The 13,001-nt window shown below is 40.8% G+C and overlaps 1 protein-coding gene across 3 annotated transcripts in view; it reads right to left on the bottom strand.

Annotated features, from left to right (window-relative positions):
* LOC118233681 (lethal(3)malignant brain tumor-like protein 4) overlaps positions 1-12,616 on the bottom strand; it is a 61,396-nt gene extending 48,780 nt beyond the window's left edge. The window contains exons 1-10 of one of the 3 annotated variants that reach the window (XM_035429527.1): positions 12,529-12,616; positions 6,599-6,769; positions 6,063-6,138; positions 5,357-5,411; positions 5,152-5,243; positions 3,846-3,950; positions 3,261-3,396; positions 2,665-2,756; positions 2,286-2,440; positions 1,520-1,596 (exon numbers count right to left, since the gene is read on the bottom strand). In XM_035429527.1, the coding sequence (XP_035285418.1) occupies positions 1,520-1,596; positions 2,286-2,440; positions 2,665-2,756; positions 3,261-3,396; positions 3,846-3,950; positions 5,152-5,243; positions 5,357-5,411; positions 6,063-6,134 (784 nt within the window). In that variant the 5' untranslated portion in view covers positions 6,135-6,138; positions 6,599-6,769; positions 12,529-12,616. The remainder of the gene's footprint in view (positions 1-1,519; positions 1,597-2,285; positions 2,441-2,664; positions 2,757-3,260; positions 3,397-3,845; positions 3,951-5,151; positions 5,244-5,356; positions 5,412-6,062; positions 6,139-6,598; positions 6,770-12,528) is intronic. The other 2 variants (XM_035429526.1, XM_035429528.1) reach the window with 2 other exon arrangements.
* Between the last annotated feature and the right edge of the window lie 385 nt (positions 12,617-13,001).

Raw genomic sequence — 13,001 nt, 5'->3', positions numbered from 1 at the left:
GGTTGAATATTGGGGCATGGATGGCTGGAGCTTCAGTCACAAAGACTGCTCAACTGATGTGGTCAGACTATGTCAGCAAGAACAGTCTGTCCACAACTAGAGGGATATTACAGTAGGGGTGTAGTGCATAAACCCCTCATTACAAAGACGAAGGCACGTGTGAGAGTTAGCGCTGATCGTCCACCATGCTTGACTGATGGTTGTAGACATGGCTAAGCAAGTATATCATTTCTTCAGTGGCATATATACTGCCTTCTGTTCTGAAAATATCAAATTTAGACTCATCGGTCATAAACTCCACATCTCAGGTGTCCAGTTTCGGTGTACTAGTGGTAATTTTCATCTCTTTTGTTTATTTCCTTTTCTCAGTAATGGCTTTTTGACAGCTACACATCCTTTAAGACCCACAGCTTTGAGTTATCTTCTCATAGTGGTAGGATTGACAAAAATACCAGTGGATTTCTTCAGATCTGAAGCAAAAGTGGAAATTGAATTTTTCCCATCTCTCAAACAAAAATACTGTCTTAAGTATTGTCTTTATGATGGTGATAGTTTTGACAATCTACAAGTTCTTGCAGGGCTGTTAGGAGTCCCATTTTCTCTATATCTCTATCATTTCTATGTTTTCTCACTTAATTTCTTTTGACTTTCACCTTCCTTATGCAGTTGAATTATTTCATATAATCTCATCAGAAAATAGCTTTTTTAAAACCCATTTTAGATGCACATGACAAATAAATATTCAAGGCAGCTAAGGTGTCTGTCTGACACTGAAAAAAGGTCTGACCTTTGAACAGTTCTGTATATATACAAAACCATTTGACATGTGGCTTGCTATCAAGCCATCCATCTACAGAACAAAGAATGTAGGAGGATCAAACTGTTAGAATATCCTGCATTGTTTGGATGGATGATATACGGATAATGGGCTACTATGGTGTATAATCGTTAGTAATAATGATCCTTAATTAGCCATCTAGATGAGCAATAAAATATAATAACTTGTTATACAAGATTACTCATCTAGATACTGAAGCCAATGAATTGCCTACTGCTGGCTCCAATAATGAACTACAATGAATTTGATCCAAAATATGGCAATTGATCAAGTCTGATGTCATGCAAATATGTATGTATTCTAATTTCCATTCTATTATAACTGATAATATTTCTTCATGGTTAAAATTAGGTAGCAACACGTAGTCATTCATAGCTATATCTACAAATAATTGGAGTGAAAATCTACCATTAATGACAGTAGTGAAATATATTCATCTTCATCTTTGGCATGCATTCAATGTATTCAACAAGGAAACTGAAAGTTAATATATGAAGGGTAATATTATTAATTGGCACAGCTGTAAAACATAACTGAGATCATTGGGCAAGGCAGTATAAGGAGCATTGGCAAGACTAAAGAGGTCAGATGTAAAGCACAGGTCATGCAGTATGTCATAGGCCAAGTGCAGGTCAGAGGTCAGGTTCACAGTCTTAGAGAGGAACAGTGCAGTATGCTCACCCTGAGGTGCAGTGAGGGGTCGTCCGTGATCATGGCACCAGCCCACTGGGTGGATGTGTGGGCTGCTGGCGTCACACCTAAAACAGAACAGCTCCCATTAGCACTGTTCCCATTAGCGCTGTTCCCATTAGCACTGTTCAGCAAACACGCCGGTCCATTAGACTAGGATAACACTCTGGCTCTACGGTCATGTTCCAGCAAACTGACCATATCGACAGGCCACGAGAAGCACGTAGGAGAGATCAGATCAGCTTCTTCAAAAACATTCAGCAAAAGAAACAAAACTTTTCATAAATATGTTACAGACGTCTGTCACAAGTCTCCGCCTGAGACACCACAGAGTTTTCAAATTGAAATTAGAGCCGCGTTTTCCACCTCTCTTACACAACTTGTCGTCATTAACATCAGTGGCTGGAAGGCATAAACAAACAAAATATTAACTCATTTCAAAGTCACACAAGGTTAAGGGCATGGTGAGATGAAATGGGAGCCAAAGTCTGGGCCCAGCCAAAGGCTCACCTGTTGTTCTACTATATACTCTATTACTCTCACCGGTAGTCCCACCTGTAGTCTCACCAGTACAACCTCCTGAAGTCCTGTACATTAAATGTGCCTGTGCGGTTTGCTGTGCTCTCCCTTTCCTCATTCTTCCGGTTAGTATATCTATATGTTACCTGCGTAATGATTCCTTCTGCACACTGCCCTGGCTGTCGAGCACTAATCTACTCCTTTTCATAAAAGCTGGGCAGTTTCCTGCTCTTCTCACCAGTAGTCGTACGTGTCGTCCCAGTTGTCGAAGTGAACCAGGAAGCGATCGTCTATGATGTCGGCTACAGACGCCACACAGACCAGACAGGGGTTCTTCCTGTCGACAGCCTCCAGCTTCATGCCCACTTGAAATTTGGAGCTGGTCACAGTCTGCTGACAAACAGCATGACAAAATAAGGCAGCAGCAAAAATAAGAACACTACACGGTACTACTATACGGTACACTTCAGCCAACATCCAGGGGCAGCATTACAGTATAATGGCTAGTGTGAGTAATTCCAAGGTTGCGGGTTCAATTTACAGCTAGCGTGCTGCTTTTGTACCCAGAATTGCTGTATAAATGGACAGTTAATTCCACATTCCCACAGTGCATGTACCTTGTTTTGGTTTTTAAACAGATTCTTTGGTGCAATTTGAGTGTTGCAGGCCTCTTGGTAATTTGCCCAGTTAAACTCGTTTGCTTTATGACCTGAAATACAAGAAAAAGTACGAAGCATATTAGCACAGAACATATAATAATAATTTGTCTCAAAGGGTTTAATAACATTAGAAGAACCAGGCCTTATGTATATCTTCAATTTAAATATGTTACTGCAACATTATATCAGCATTTAAGTATGTTATTGCAGCATTATTACAACATTTAAGTATGTTATTTCAAAGTTATTTCAGCATTTAAACACATTACTGAAACATTATTGCACTTTTTAAAAAAGTATGCTATTGCAATATTATCAGAACACACAAGTATGTAAATCCAACATTACTACACCATTTAAGTCAATTAGTGCAAAATGATTTCAGCATTTAAGTACGTCATTGCAACATTATTACAATATTTAAGTATGCTATTGCAACATTTCGGCATTTAAGTTACTGCAGCATTTAAGGATGTTTGTGCAACATTTAAGAACACTACTGCAACGTTAGAAGGATATTCAGGTCTCCTGCAGTATTCTGGGCTACAGTTTACCTTTGGGAGGCTGAAGCTTGTGACCAGTCATTTCACACCAACCAGCTGGCTTTATGTCTGGAGAATCAGCATTTACCCAGAAGTCATAGCACTCCGGGTAGCCATCAAAATGGAGGCGCAACCGGTAGCCAATCACCTTTGAGATAGAATGCTAAAATGTAAGGCATGCTTGCAAGCCAGCTTCAAATCACACTGCATAATGTATTAGCCTGGCTGGTGCCTCAGGGCACCGTACTTAGCAATTCCACATTTTCAAAGCCACCTCCTCAATTTTCTCCTCAGTCTAGGAATGGCCAATTGTATGCAGCCATGCTCATGATGCAACCTCCACAGTCAGTGTGGGAAAGTAGACAAGAATGCTCTCTCCTCTGAAGCACACAATGTGACCAGCTGCTTCTTTTCATTCTGCGGCCCACAAGGCAAGCTGCACAGAGTCGGAGGAGGACACTTCGCAGCTTCAGCTGAAGATGGCTCTGATTGGTTAGTACGGAATATAAAATGACTTGCTTTCACTGGGGTTTTCCGTTCTGGCCCTGCTCACCCCAGCTGCAGCCCTCTCACTTTCCCCCACGGACAGGAGCTCACCTCCACCACTGACAGCACGCAGAACTTGGAGGGGTGGAGGGGGTCGATGCCCTCCAGCAGCATCCCGGCCTTGAAGCCGTTCCGGCCCTGGGGGGCCACCTGCAGCTGAGGGGGAACAAACACGCGGGTCTCGACATCACGAACGGGTCGCACAGATTCACCCACGCGCCGGCGTAGCACGCTGTGCACGTTCATCTACTGCTGCTGCTCAGCTGCGTCTGTGTGTGCGGTCTGGTAACTATAGAAACCACTTCTTCCTGATTCTGAGGGAACAGATGTCTCATCAAATCTTGTCACAGAATTTTTTTTTTTTTTTTTTTTTAATCAGCCGGGGGCTTGCCAGGCAGACTGATTCCTGGACAAATCGCAGGTTTCAGGGCGAGAGGGACAGAGATAGGCCCAGCACAGGACATACAGCATCTCCTCTTGGCTCCAGGGTGTATATGACAGAGCACGCAAAATTCAGCGAAAATAAGCTTTTTTTCCCCTGTGGATCGTATTTATTTTACTGTGTCTCAGACTTAAGGGGGTTTTCATAGCCGTGGTTGAATTCGAATTTAAAAACCTCTCCAGGATCCCCTTAGGTCAGAGACACAGTAAAATAAATACGACTCCCCAGAGAGAAATGATGTCTCTCAGATCTTAGAAAATAGGAAGAACTGTCAAACAAATGCTTCAAGGTGTGAACCTTCTTGCTGGAAGTGGAAAATGAAATTTTGGGACCTGTTAAAAACTGCTTTTTGTGCTAAATGAGGGAAGTTTGCTTCTGCATTTCTGATGAATTAGAGATGATGCTGCGCAACCCATATGGAGAAAAACTGGTCAAAACTGGTTTTCCCCAGACTTCTACAGAGCCCCATGTGACCTGAGAAATGTTCCCCAGTACACCATCTCAGAGGACCAAATAAAAAATAAATGATGAACATCTAAACCTCCTGATGATTTGATGAGTCTGGGGTGTAATTCTGTAACATATGCATTCTCTATCACATCTTATGCTGTACCACCTTTTTAAAAATTGTCTTCAACAAACTCTTGTAAAAGAATTTGGGAAAGTGGAACTGCTGAGAAAGGAATGTGAATGTGCATGGGGAAATCAATTTCAATTTCAGAGATCCTGCTCGGTGAAGTGAGGCCTTTTATACAGAAGGTTTTTTTTTTCTTTTACCTAACTGGAATTAAGAATAGGCTAATCGAAAAAGAGAAAATGTCAAGTCAGCATGTTGGGAGTCATTAAATCGGGTTTTGACCAATTGATTTCCAGTTTCTTTCAGACACATCGTATCAGAGCTGAGCAGTGACTTACCTCTGTGAATGCTCTGATGGGGGCAGCCACTGCCATCTCTTCATCCAGGTACTGATCCCAAGACCACATCCTTTTCTTCACATTTCCAGGTCCTTTACAGGGGACAGAGGCGTTGGGTTACCAGCGGATGCCAGCTTTACATGCACTACAGCGCGTGAGCATTAAGCTGGGGGTAGGATCGGGAGGGGTATGAAAAGCAACTCACCCTGAGAGCCGGTCATTTTGTTCTTCATCTTTGCTTCTTCCTCTCTTGGTCTTTCCTGGAAAAGAACCAGCAGTGGTTAGGGCATCTGCCCTGAGCCCAGAAGGCTATGGGACAAACTAAATCTCTCCTTCTCTCTCTCTCTCTTCCCCTCTTGCTTTGCTTGCCTCTCGCTTCCACCCTCCCTCTCTCTCTCCCTCTCTCTCTTTCATTGTCTTAACTTGTTTTCTGTTTATCTTTTTTTTTTTTTTTTTTTATAAGACTGCACAAGCAAGCAAAAGGAATTTTGTTTTGAACGGAGGATGAATACAATGGGGTTTTAAAAAAAGTCCCTCTCTCCCACCCTCTCCCTGCATAATTTATCCTTACGAAGAGCACAGATTACATTTGCTGAGTATTCATCTAAACCAAGGTGCAGCTCATTATCTGAACTGCGCCTTGCTCAAAACAACAAACAATATAGAACTTTATATCAAACAGAATAGCAGTGTCCCACCCTGGACGTGAACCTTCCACCTCCTGAAAGAAATGTATGTTCAGTTTCCCCCTCTACACAACCACAAAGCTAAGACACTTAAAGGGTTGGCTTGTGGGAACAGAATTCCTGAGGTTGTGCTTATTCAGCATGTAATGAAAATGCCTGTGGTCATTATCGCTCAGTAAATGCAGGAAAGTGAGTTTGGCCCGTTTTGCGCACGGATGCACGTACTCTGAGGTGGTACTCATCCGACGTCCCTCTGGAATTCAGACTCGTCGTCTTAGCCTCTCCTCCCTTCGTCATCTCCCTGCAACAGGTAAAAAGGAAGCAAACGTATTTTTGTCAAAAAATTATATTTCACCTGTTTACTCATAATTGTGCTCATATTATGGCTTTTTTTTCTGAAAAGTACCCATATTTCACCCCAGAACTTTCATTTAACTATCTATTCAGAACAGTGTGTGTGTGTGAATGAAAAGAATATAAAAGATGTTACTCTTATAAAAGAGACTGTTGAATTTTCACTTTGTCAAACCCCCGAAAGCCCCGACTGGTCACAAATTTAATGTCCATTTCAGATGAAAGAGGAACATAAATTCAAGTAAACCACGTAAAATATTTCCCAGAGTTCCCAAATGGCAGCGGGTCCTGACTCCTGAGCCTAGATAACGCAGATTTGTACCACTGTTCCAATGACCCCACCTCCTGACCCTTCAGCTTTGGCAGCATGAGTTTCAAAAGGCCTCCAGGCTGTGTTTCTGCCGTACCTGCTAGTGCCAGTTAAGTCGAGACTAATTTCACGTTAGTGTGTTGTTATGAATGACCCGGTGATGGGTAACGGACAGCCGATTGCTTCCAGAGCCTCACCCTCTCTACCAGGGATGGCTGGACCCCACAGGAACAAACATTCTTTTTCTTCTGCTCTGATCGGTCCAAGTCTGAGGAGAAAAATATAGGGAAAAAATCATTCTTTTTATAATTATATTTCATTATCACATTTTAATCTTGTCCCTCATAGAGAACTGCAGTCTTTACGCAGCAGGACGGTTTCACCCTCGGGGAATAGAGATGAGACAGAGATGAGCTCAGAAGCACCCATTACAGAAAGACACCATGGGATTTTCTATGGAAACATAAAGCTTAGGAAGAGCATGTTGTTGGATGAAACATTTATAAATCTGCTTCGGAAGGGCCACTGAGTTGGGATGTGCTTAAAATACCCAGCTTATAGCTTCCCCAGATAGTTTCTTACATTAACTTCCAGTTTTTAAAGAAAGTTAGCATAGATGCTCAATTATGCATGCCAGAATAATAAAGAGTAGGGTCATCCCCAGGTCATGTTTTTAACTATTTTTCATATGGAAACCCTGATGGGAAACAACTGCATTATTCACATCTTCTGTTCAATGAAATGGAACATAAATAAGGGACCAATTAAAGTGTATTTTCTTGCTGAACTGCTGGTGCCATCTCATCTCTGGGTTTCCTGGAGTCTGTCCCTGAGGTGTTGGTCATCCCATCACTCTGAATGCCCTGATACTTGCCATGATAAAAGTGTGGTTGCCAATAAGGTAACAATAAGCTGGGGACACATCACACACATTTTCCCCAATTGTGAGCGACTGAGCAGTGCACATTCATCACTTGACATTTGCAGATTTTCTGCCACAGATAATAACATCTGTCTTTGGGGAGCACAAATATAAAGACTGAGAAAAAACGGACACAGTTCTCTCCTGAGAACGTGATTTTTCATGGTACACCTTCACTTGCGAGAACATATATTTTCTGGGATATTTTGAAACCAAAACAAATGTGGGACCCATAGGCTATAGCTTGTAACAATTGGGGTTGTGCTGTGATTTGCATGGAAAAACTTGTAGAGTTGACAATACAAAGGCACTCATGAGTCTGCCACAAATCCATGAGTCACTCCTCATTTTCAGTACTCCTGAAAACATGTTTATTCAGCTCAGCCACCGCACACGTTGGATCTTGTGTTTACTTCCGTATTTTCCTCCCTCTTCCTTCCTCAAATTTTCAATTGTCACTGTCTATTTAAAATTCCCTTTCCGATTTTGAGCGCAGACCACAGGATTATGCAAAGACTAGCCCTGATAAAATCCAACCTTTGTTTTAATCGTGACATTGCCGACTGGAATCGTATGTGAGAGATTTGAGTCTTTCACTACCGCACACATAACAATTACAGCTGCAACTATACAGCTCAGCTACCATGGAATACCCTGGACTACCCTGCACTACCGCAGACTCTGCCTGATCTCAAACTGTTGCCAAAACGGACTTGAAAATCATGTTCACCCAGTTTTAGTCAGAAACTATTATTTCAATTTTAATGTCACAGAAACACTGCGTGAGCAGCTGGGCCAATCAAAAACACACTAAAACTGAATTAATATAAAATAAAAAAACTTCAGAAAGTGAACCACCTCTTTAAGCAATGCACTTACAAGCACTGTTGTAAATATCCAACAGCACCAGTGGACAGCATTGAAAAATACCACTCAATGCCACTCAAGATTATATTATAGAGTAGCAGATGTATCATAACCTAAATCTATTCTACAAATACCCTACTAGGCCTATAAAATGAACATAAAATGTGTCTGTTATAATAATGTTATATAATATAATTATGATAATATCAAACCAGTCAGAAGTACACATATGCAAAAAAATGAATGGTTCCAGACTGCAACCGCCCAGAGAAATGAATCACAATCACTGCCCTCTGATACAGTGGGTTATGTAAACCTTACAGGTCAAGTGTTCACAGACGCAGCCTGTGACACACAACATAACGATGCACTTCATCCGTGTTTTGAGTTGATGAAGCTACCAACGATGTCAGACAGGCCCTCAAAAGGCCTGAGGGATTATCACACTGGGAAGCATCTCACTGTAGCAGACAGCCAGGCCTTTTACCCGTTTGAATAATGTGTGGTTTGGTTAATGAACTCACTGCCGCCACACCTGAATATTAAACACAGCTTTTCGCGCCACAGGGCTGTAAAACAATGCTTGGATCACTGAGTACAAATCTATGTCATTGACACAAACTGAGAATTCTAGACAAACCAATCAGAAGAAGGCCTTGGTGTTATTTTCACAATCAGGGAGAATTCTACACTACATTTCATTACATTACATTACAGGCATTTGGCAGACGCTCTTATCCAGAGCGACGTACAACAAAGTGTATAACCATAACCAGGAACAAGTGTGTTGAAAATCCTAGAGGGAAGTACAGTTCCAAGTGCAGGGAACAACCACGTAGTTTAGCTTGGACCCTGTAGGTTAGTCTGATTAACACAACAAAAACAGCAACAAAGCAGTCTATGCAAATAAAACAAGCAATAGGCTAGTTCAGTAGGTACAGGTGCAATAACTAAGTCGACTAAGATAAACAGCTTACCTAGCTACAACCCTAAGATTACAAAGTCAATTAATGATAACACTAACCAATCAAAGCCATCTTCAGCTTACACCCTTAAGCCTGTTTTATACTTCCTATAAAAATGAAAGTGTCGCACGATGTTTTGCATGTACACTTCGGGAAAGGGCTGTAGAGAGGGTTCTGTTGTCTGATGTAATGAGACGCCCAACTGCTTATGTTTACATCTGTGAAAACACAGCGGTGTGAAATTACAGAGACAGTGGGGAGGAATACATTTAATATCTACCTTTGTTTAAAAAATGATGCAAACAGAATAAAGAAGGTTGTCTTATTCAGATAAACCGAAAATAATGACATATCCATGACAAGGAATTTCGGTGTTCCATTTGGCAGTCCAATCAACACTGCGATAAAGTATGAAGTTCTATGACATAACAAAGTTCTAGAGGAGCGCGACACTAAAAAAAGTCATTTTTGTCATGCGACGCTTCGAAAGGGTCGTACAACGAAGTATACACTAAATCAGGCATAAGTGTCATTCTCACAAACGGAGAATTCAACACTAAACAATTACAGCCATCTTCAGCTTTAACCCTTAGCATCATTCTCACAATTACAGAGAATTCTACACTAACAAATCAAAGCCATATTTAGCTTACACACTTAGTGAAATTCTCACAAACAGGGAGTATTCTACACTAACCAATCAGAGCTGTCATCAGGCTTTGTCCCTTACTGAAATCCTGCAGCTTTCATCATATGCATATCGCATCATTAAAATGACATACCACAAATCTAATGCAAAACTTGCTTGTTTTCCTTTAAGTTACACAAAACAATCCAAGAAAACCCCAACACTGCACACAGTGTAACAGTTGGTTTTGTCACAAAATATTAGCCTATTACAATGGTTATGTATAAACATTTCTGGAATAGCTGTGCATCTGTAACATCAGAGTTCTTTTCCATACCTTATATTCACATGTCGTTGCATTGTGATAAGGGTTACTTTATAGGTGAAAAAACATGGAGCCTGCACTTGGGTTAATATGCAAACAAGGAAACCTCACTTACCACTGGACCAGTTTGTATCAAATGAGGTTTGTAGATGGTGTCTACTACACCTTAAAAACAAGCCAAATTTGAATTGACTCCATTTCAAATTATGTCATGAGCAAATAGTTTTATGAGCTCAAAGGGAGATGCTATAATCCTGATGTGGAACACACAATCCTGTTTGTATGGTCCAAAGTTATTTCAGTACAAGGCAATAAAATCTAAAGCATTCCTACATAAATCACCAGAAACTACAAAGGACTCAAAAAAGAAATCTACCAGTGAAGGGAATCAACATTACCCAAAATGTTCCCCCCACCTCACTGGTAGCGGTTTCTCCAATGACAGTGCATAAAAATGCAAAAAAATAAAATGAGTGTGAATGTGACTCTGAGTGTGAAACAAAGGCTTACATTTCTAATTAAAGGACATGCTATTCAACACCTGTGTGTGTGAATGCATGTGTGTTTGTGCATACCCATGCATATCAGAGTGTAAATAGATTTAGGCTACAGGGCATTTTTTATACGTTATGTAACATTTAACAGCAATCTGCCCAGATTCACATCTTAAGATGCAAATCTCAAGGCTTTTTAAGCAAAAAAACACCTCTAAACTGGTAATGAGCTGAACATGAATGCGTTTAAAAATAACAATTATATAGGCTGTTGATTTGTCCCACCTCCGTGATTTGTCCAAAAATAATTTTAAAAAACCTTTCAGTCACGAGGCCAATATGTGTTCAAATGAGAAAAAACACACTGGGTTGAATGCAAACAGAATTTGTCCTTAACTTTGTCTCAGGTGGCTGTGTTATCAATAGTAACAGATGAATTTCCAGGAAATGCACGCTATGGACCACATAATTTGGTTTCTGTGTCTGAAATAGCATCACCAAAAACTGCCTCTGAGCTATGTGGAAATGCCTCTGACCATAATGTTAAAAAGGGAATAAATAATGTGGTAAACTGGTAACACAACATTAAACAGAGAATTCATAATGTGGTGAAACTGTTTTTGTTTTTTTGCAGTTGTGTACAATCGATACTATATAGCCTAGCTTGTGCATGCATAGCCTAGACCATGCACATCCAGTTCCCTTATCCCAGACCTTATTCAATGTATCACAATAAAGCATATTGCTCTGGGATACTTTTGAGTGAAAATAAACATATGATGTTCAAGAAATTTATCCATAACTGCAAGACCAGAAAACAAAACTGTAGATTAGGATGAAGACATGCATCTGTGTCTGAGGGTCTGCCTTCCACAATGATTCTTTAACCCACTGCAAACGGAAAGCTTATATTCACACTGACATTAGCATCTTCTATACTGGACCTGCTTTAAGTTCATGTAAAACGAAAAACCACAAAAATGTCAGGGGTTTGTAGCAGTGTCCATATTATTCTCAAGCTAATATTAGAACAAATAATGAAATTCGTTACAAATGTAGGCCTGCTTCTGGGAGAATATGAATTTAACTGTTCAGAATAAAGCAAAACGCCACACACGTGCAGCAGCCAACAAGTAGTGGTAGACTGCTTAATTTGCACATTTTATGTAACTCCTAGGTAATACGGGATTTGGTGTGACTGAAGACAGTCGCAAACAAAAATGGCGGAGGTATTTAAACCAAGAACGAAAAACTAAATTAGAATAAAATCTGCAAGAGGAAATTGGCCGACAACGCCATTGTGGGGAAGCATGACCTGAACAATAAATACAATAAATAATAACATTTTTATATTCCTAAAATTCGTATTCCCTCTAACTTTGATGACAACCTTGCTGCACGACGGAAAATACTTTTGACACTTCAGGAAGAGTTGCAAACGCATCCCACTGTCGTACAACGACAAAACAGATAGGAAGCATTTCCGAGAAGAGAAAATAATAGTTTCACTTAGGCTGCTCTCGAAAGCACTGCCAGACATGTTGTGCACGAAGCTGTGAACGTGTTCTAACCGAAACCACACAAACACAACGGTGTTATCAATCTGCTTGTGGGCACATTTTAATGGATCAGAACCGAAAAGGACCGAAATATAGGTTAAGCGCCAAAGAAAACATCGCTGACATCTCAGACCGGATTTGAAGGGAAAGGGGTCCTTGCTGAGAATATTATTCGAACTGTGTCAGAACCTGCTTTAATGGAATTTAGCCACTGATAAACAAAGTCGTCCTAACCTACAGCGGTATGTATTGTTATTAAATTCTTACCCACACGGTAGTCGACTCGCCCCTCAATGCTCTGACAGTGAAAATATAGGGCTCCTTTAGCGTGGCTTCTCTGCGCATGCGCCGTCACGGCCCTTTTACGGGGGCGAGGCTCAGTGTAACCTAGGTTAAGACCCGGAGCGCAGGTACATATCAGCCTGGGTACACGGGAAAAGGGTATCTCATCGCACTCACAATAAGAATAATGACATACAGTATGGACTTAATCTCGTAGCTAAATAACGACGTTATGTTGTTGAGTTGTAAGGTGTACAGTTATATGATTATTGCAATACAGATTACGTTGCCTAAAAACACTTTTATGCTGTATCATGCATTCCTCATCTTCTTTCAAAGCTGCCAAAATTATACTGGTAGTGTTACAAAGCTAACAGCAGCAGATTCCTGGTCACCACGGGCTAGTGACATAGCCAATGCCCAAACTGTGACTATAGGGTCCATACTGTAAATGTGAC

The sequence above is a fragment of the Anguilla anguilla genome, chromosome 8, assembly GCF_013347855.1.
Source record: "Anguilla anguilla isolate fAngAng1 chromosome 8, fAngAng1.pri, whole genome shotgun sequence".
NCBI lineage: Eukaryota > Metazoa > Chordata > Actinopteri > Anguilliformes > Anguillidae > Anguilla > Anguilla anguilla.
The sequence above is the reverse complement of the archived record's forward strand: the minus strand, read 5'-3'. Positions and strand labels throughout refer to the sequence as shown.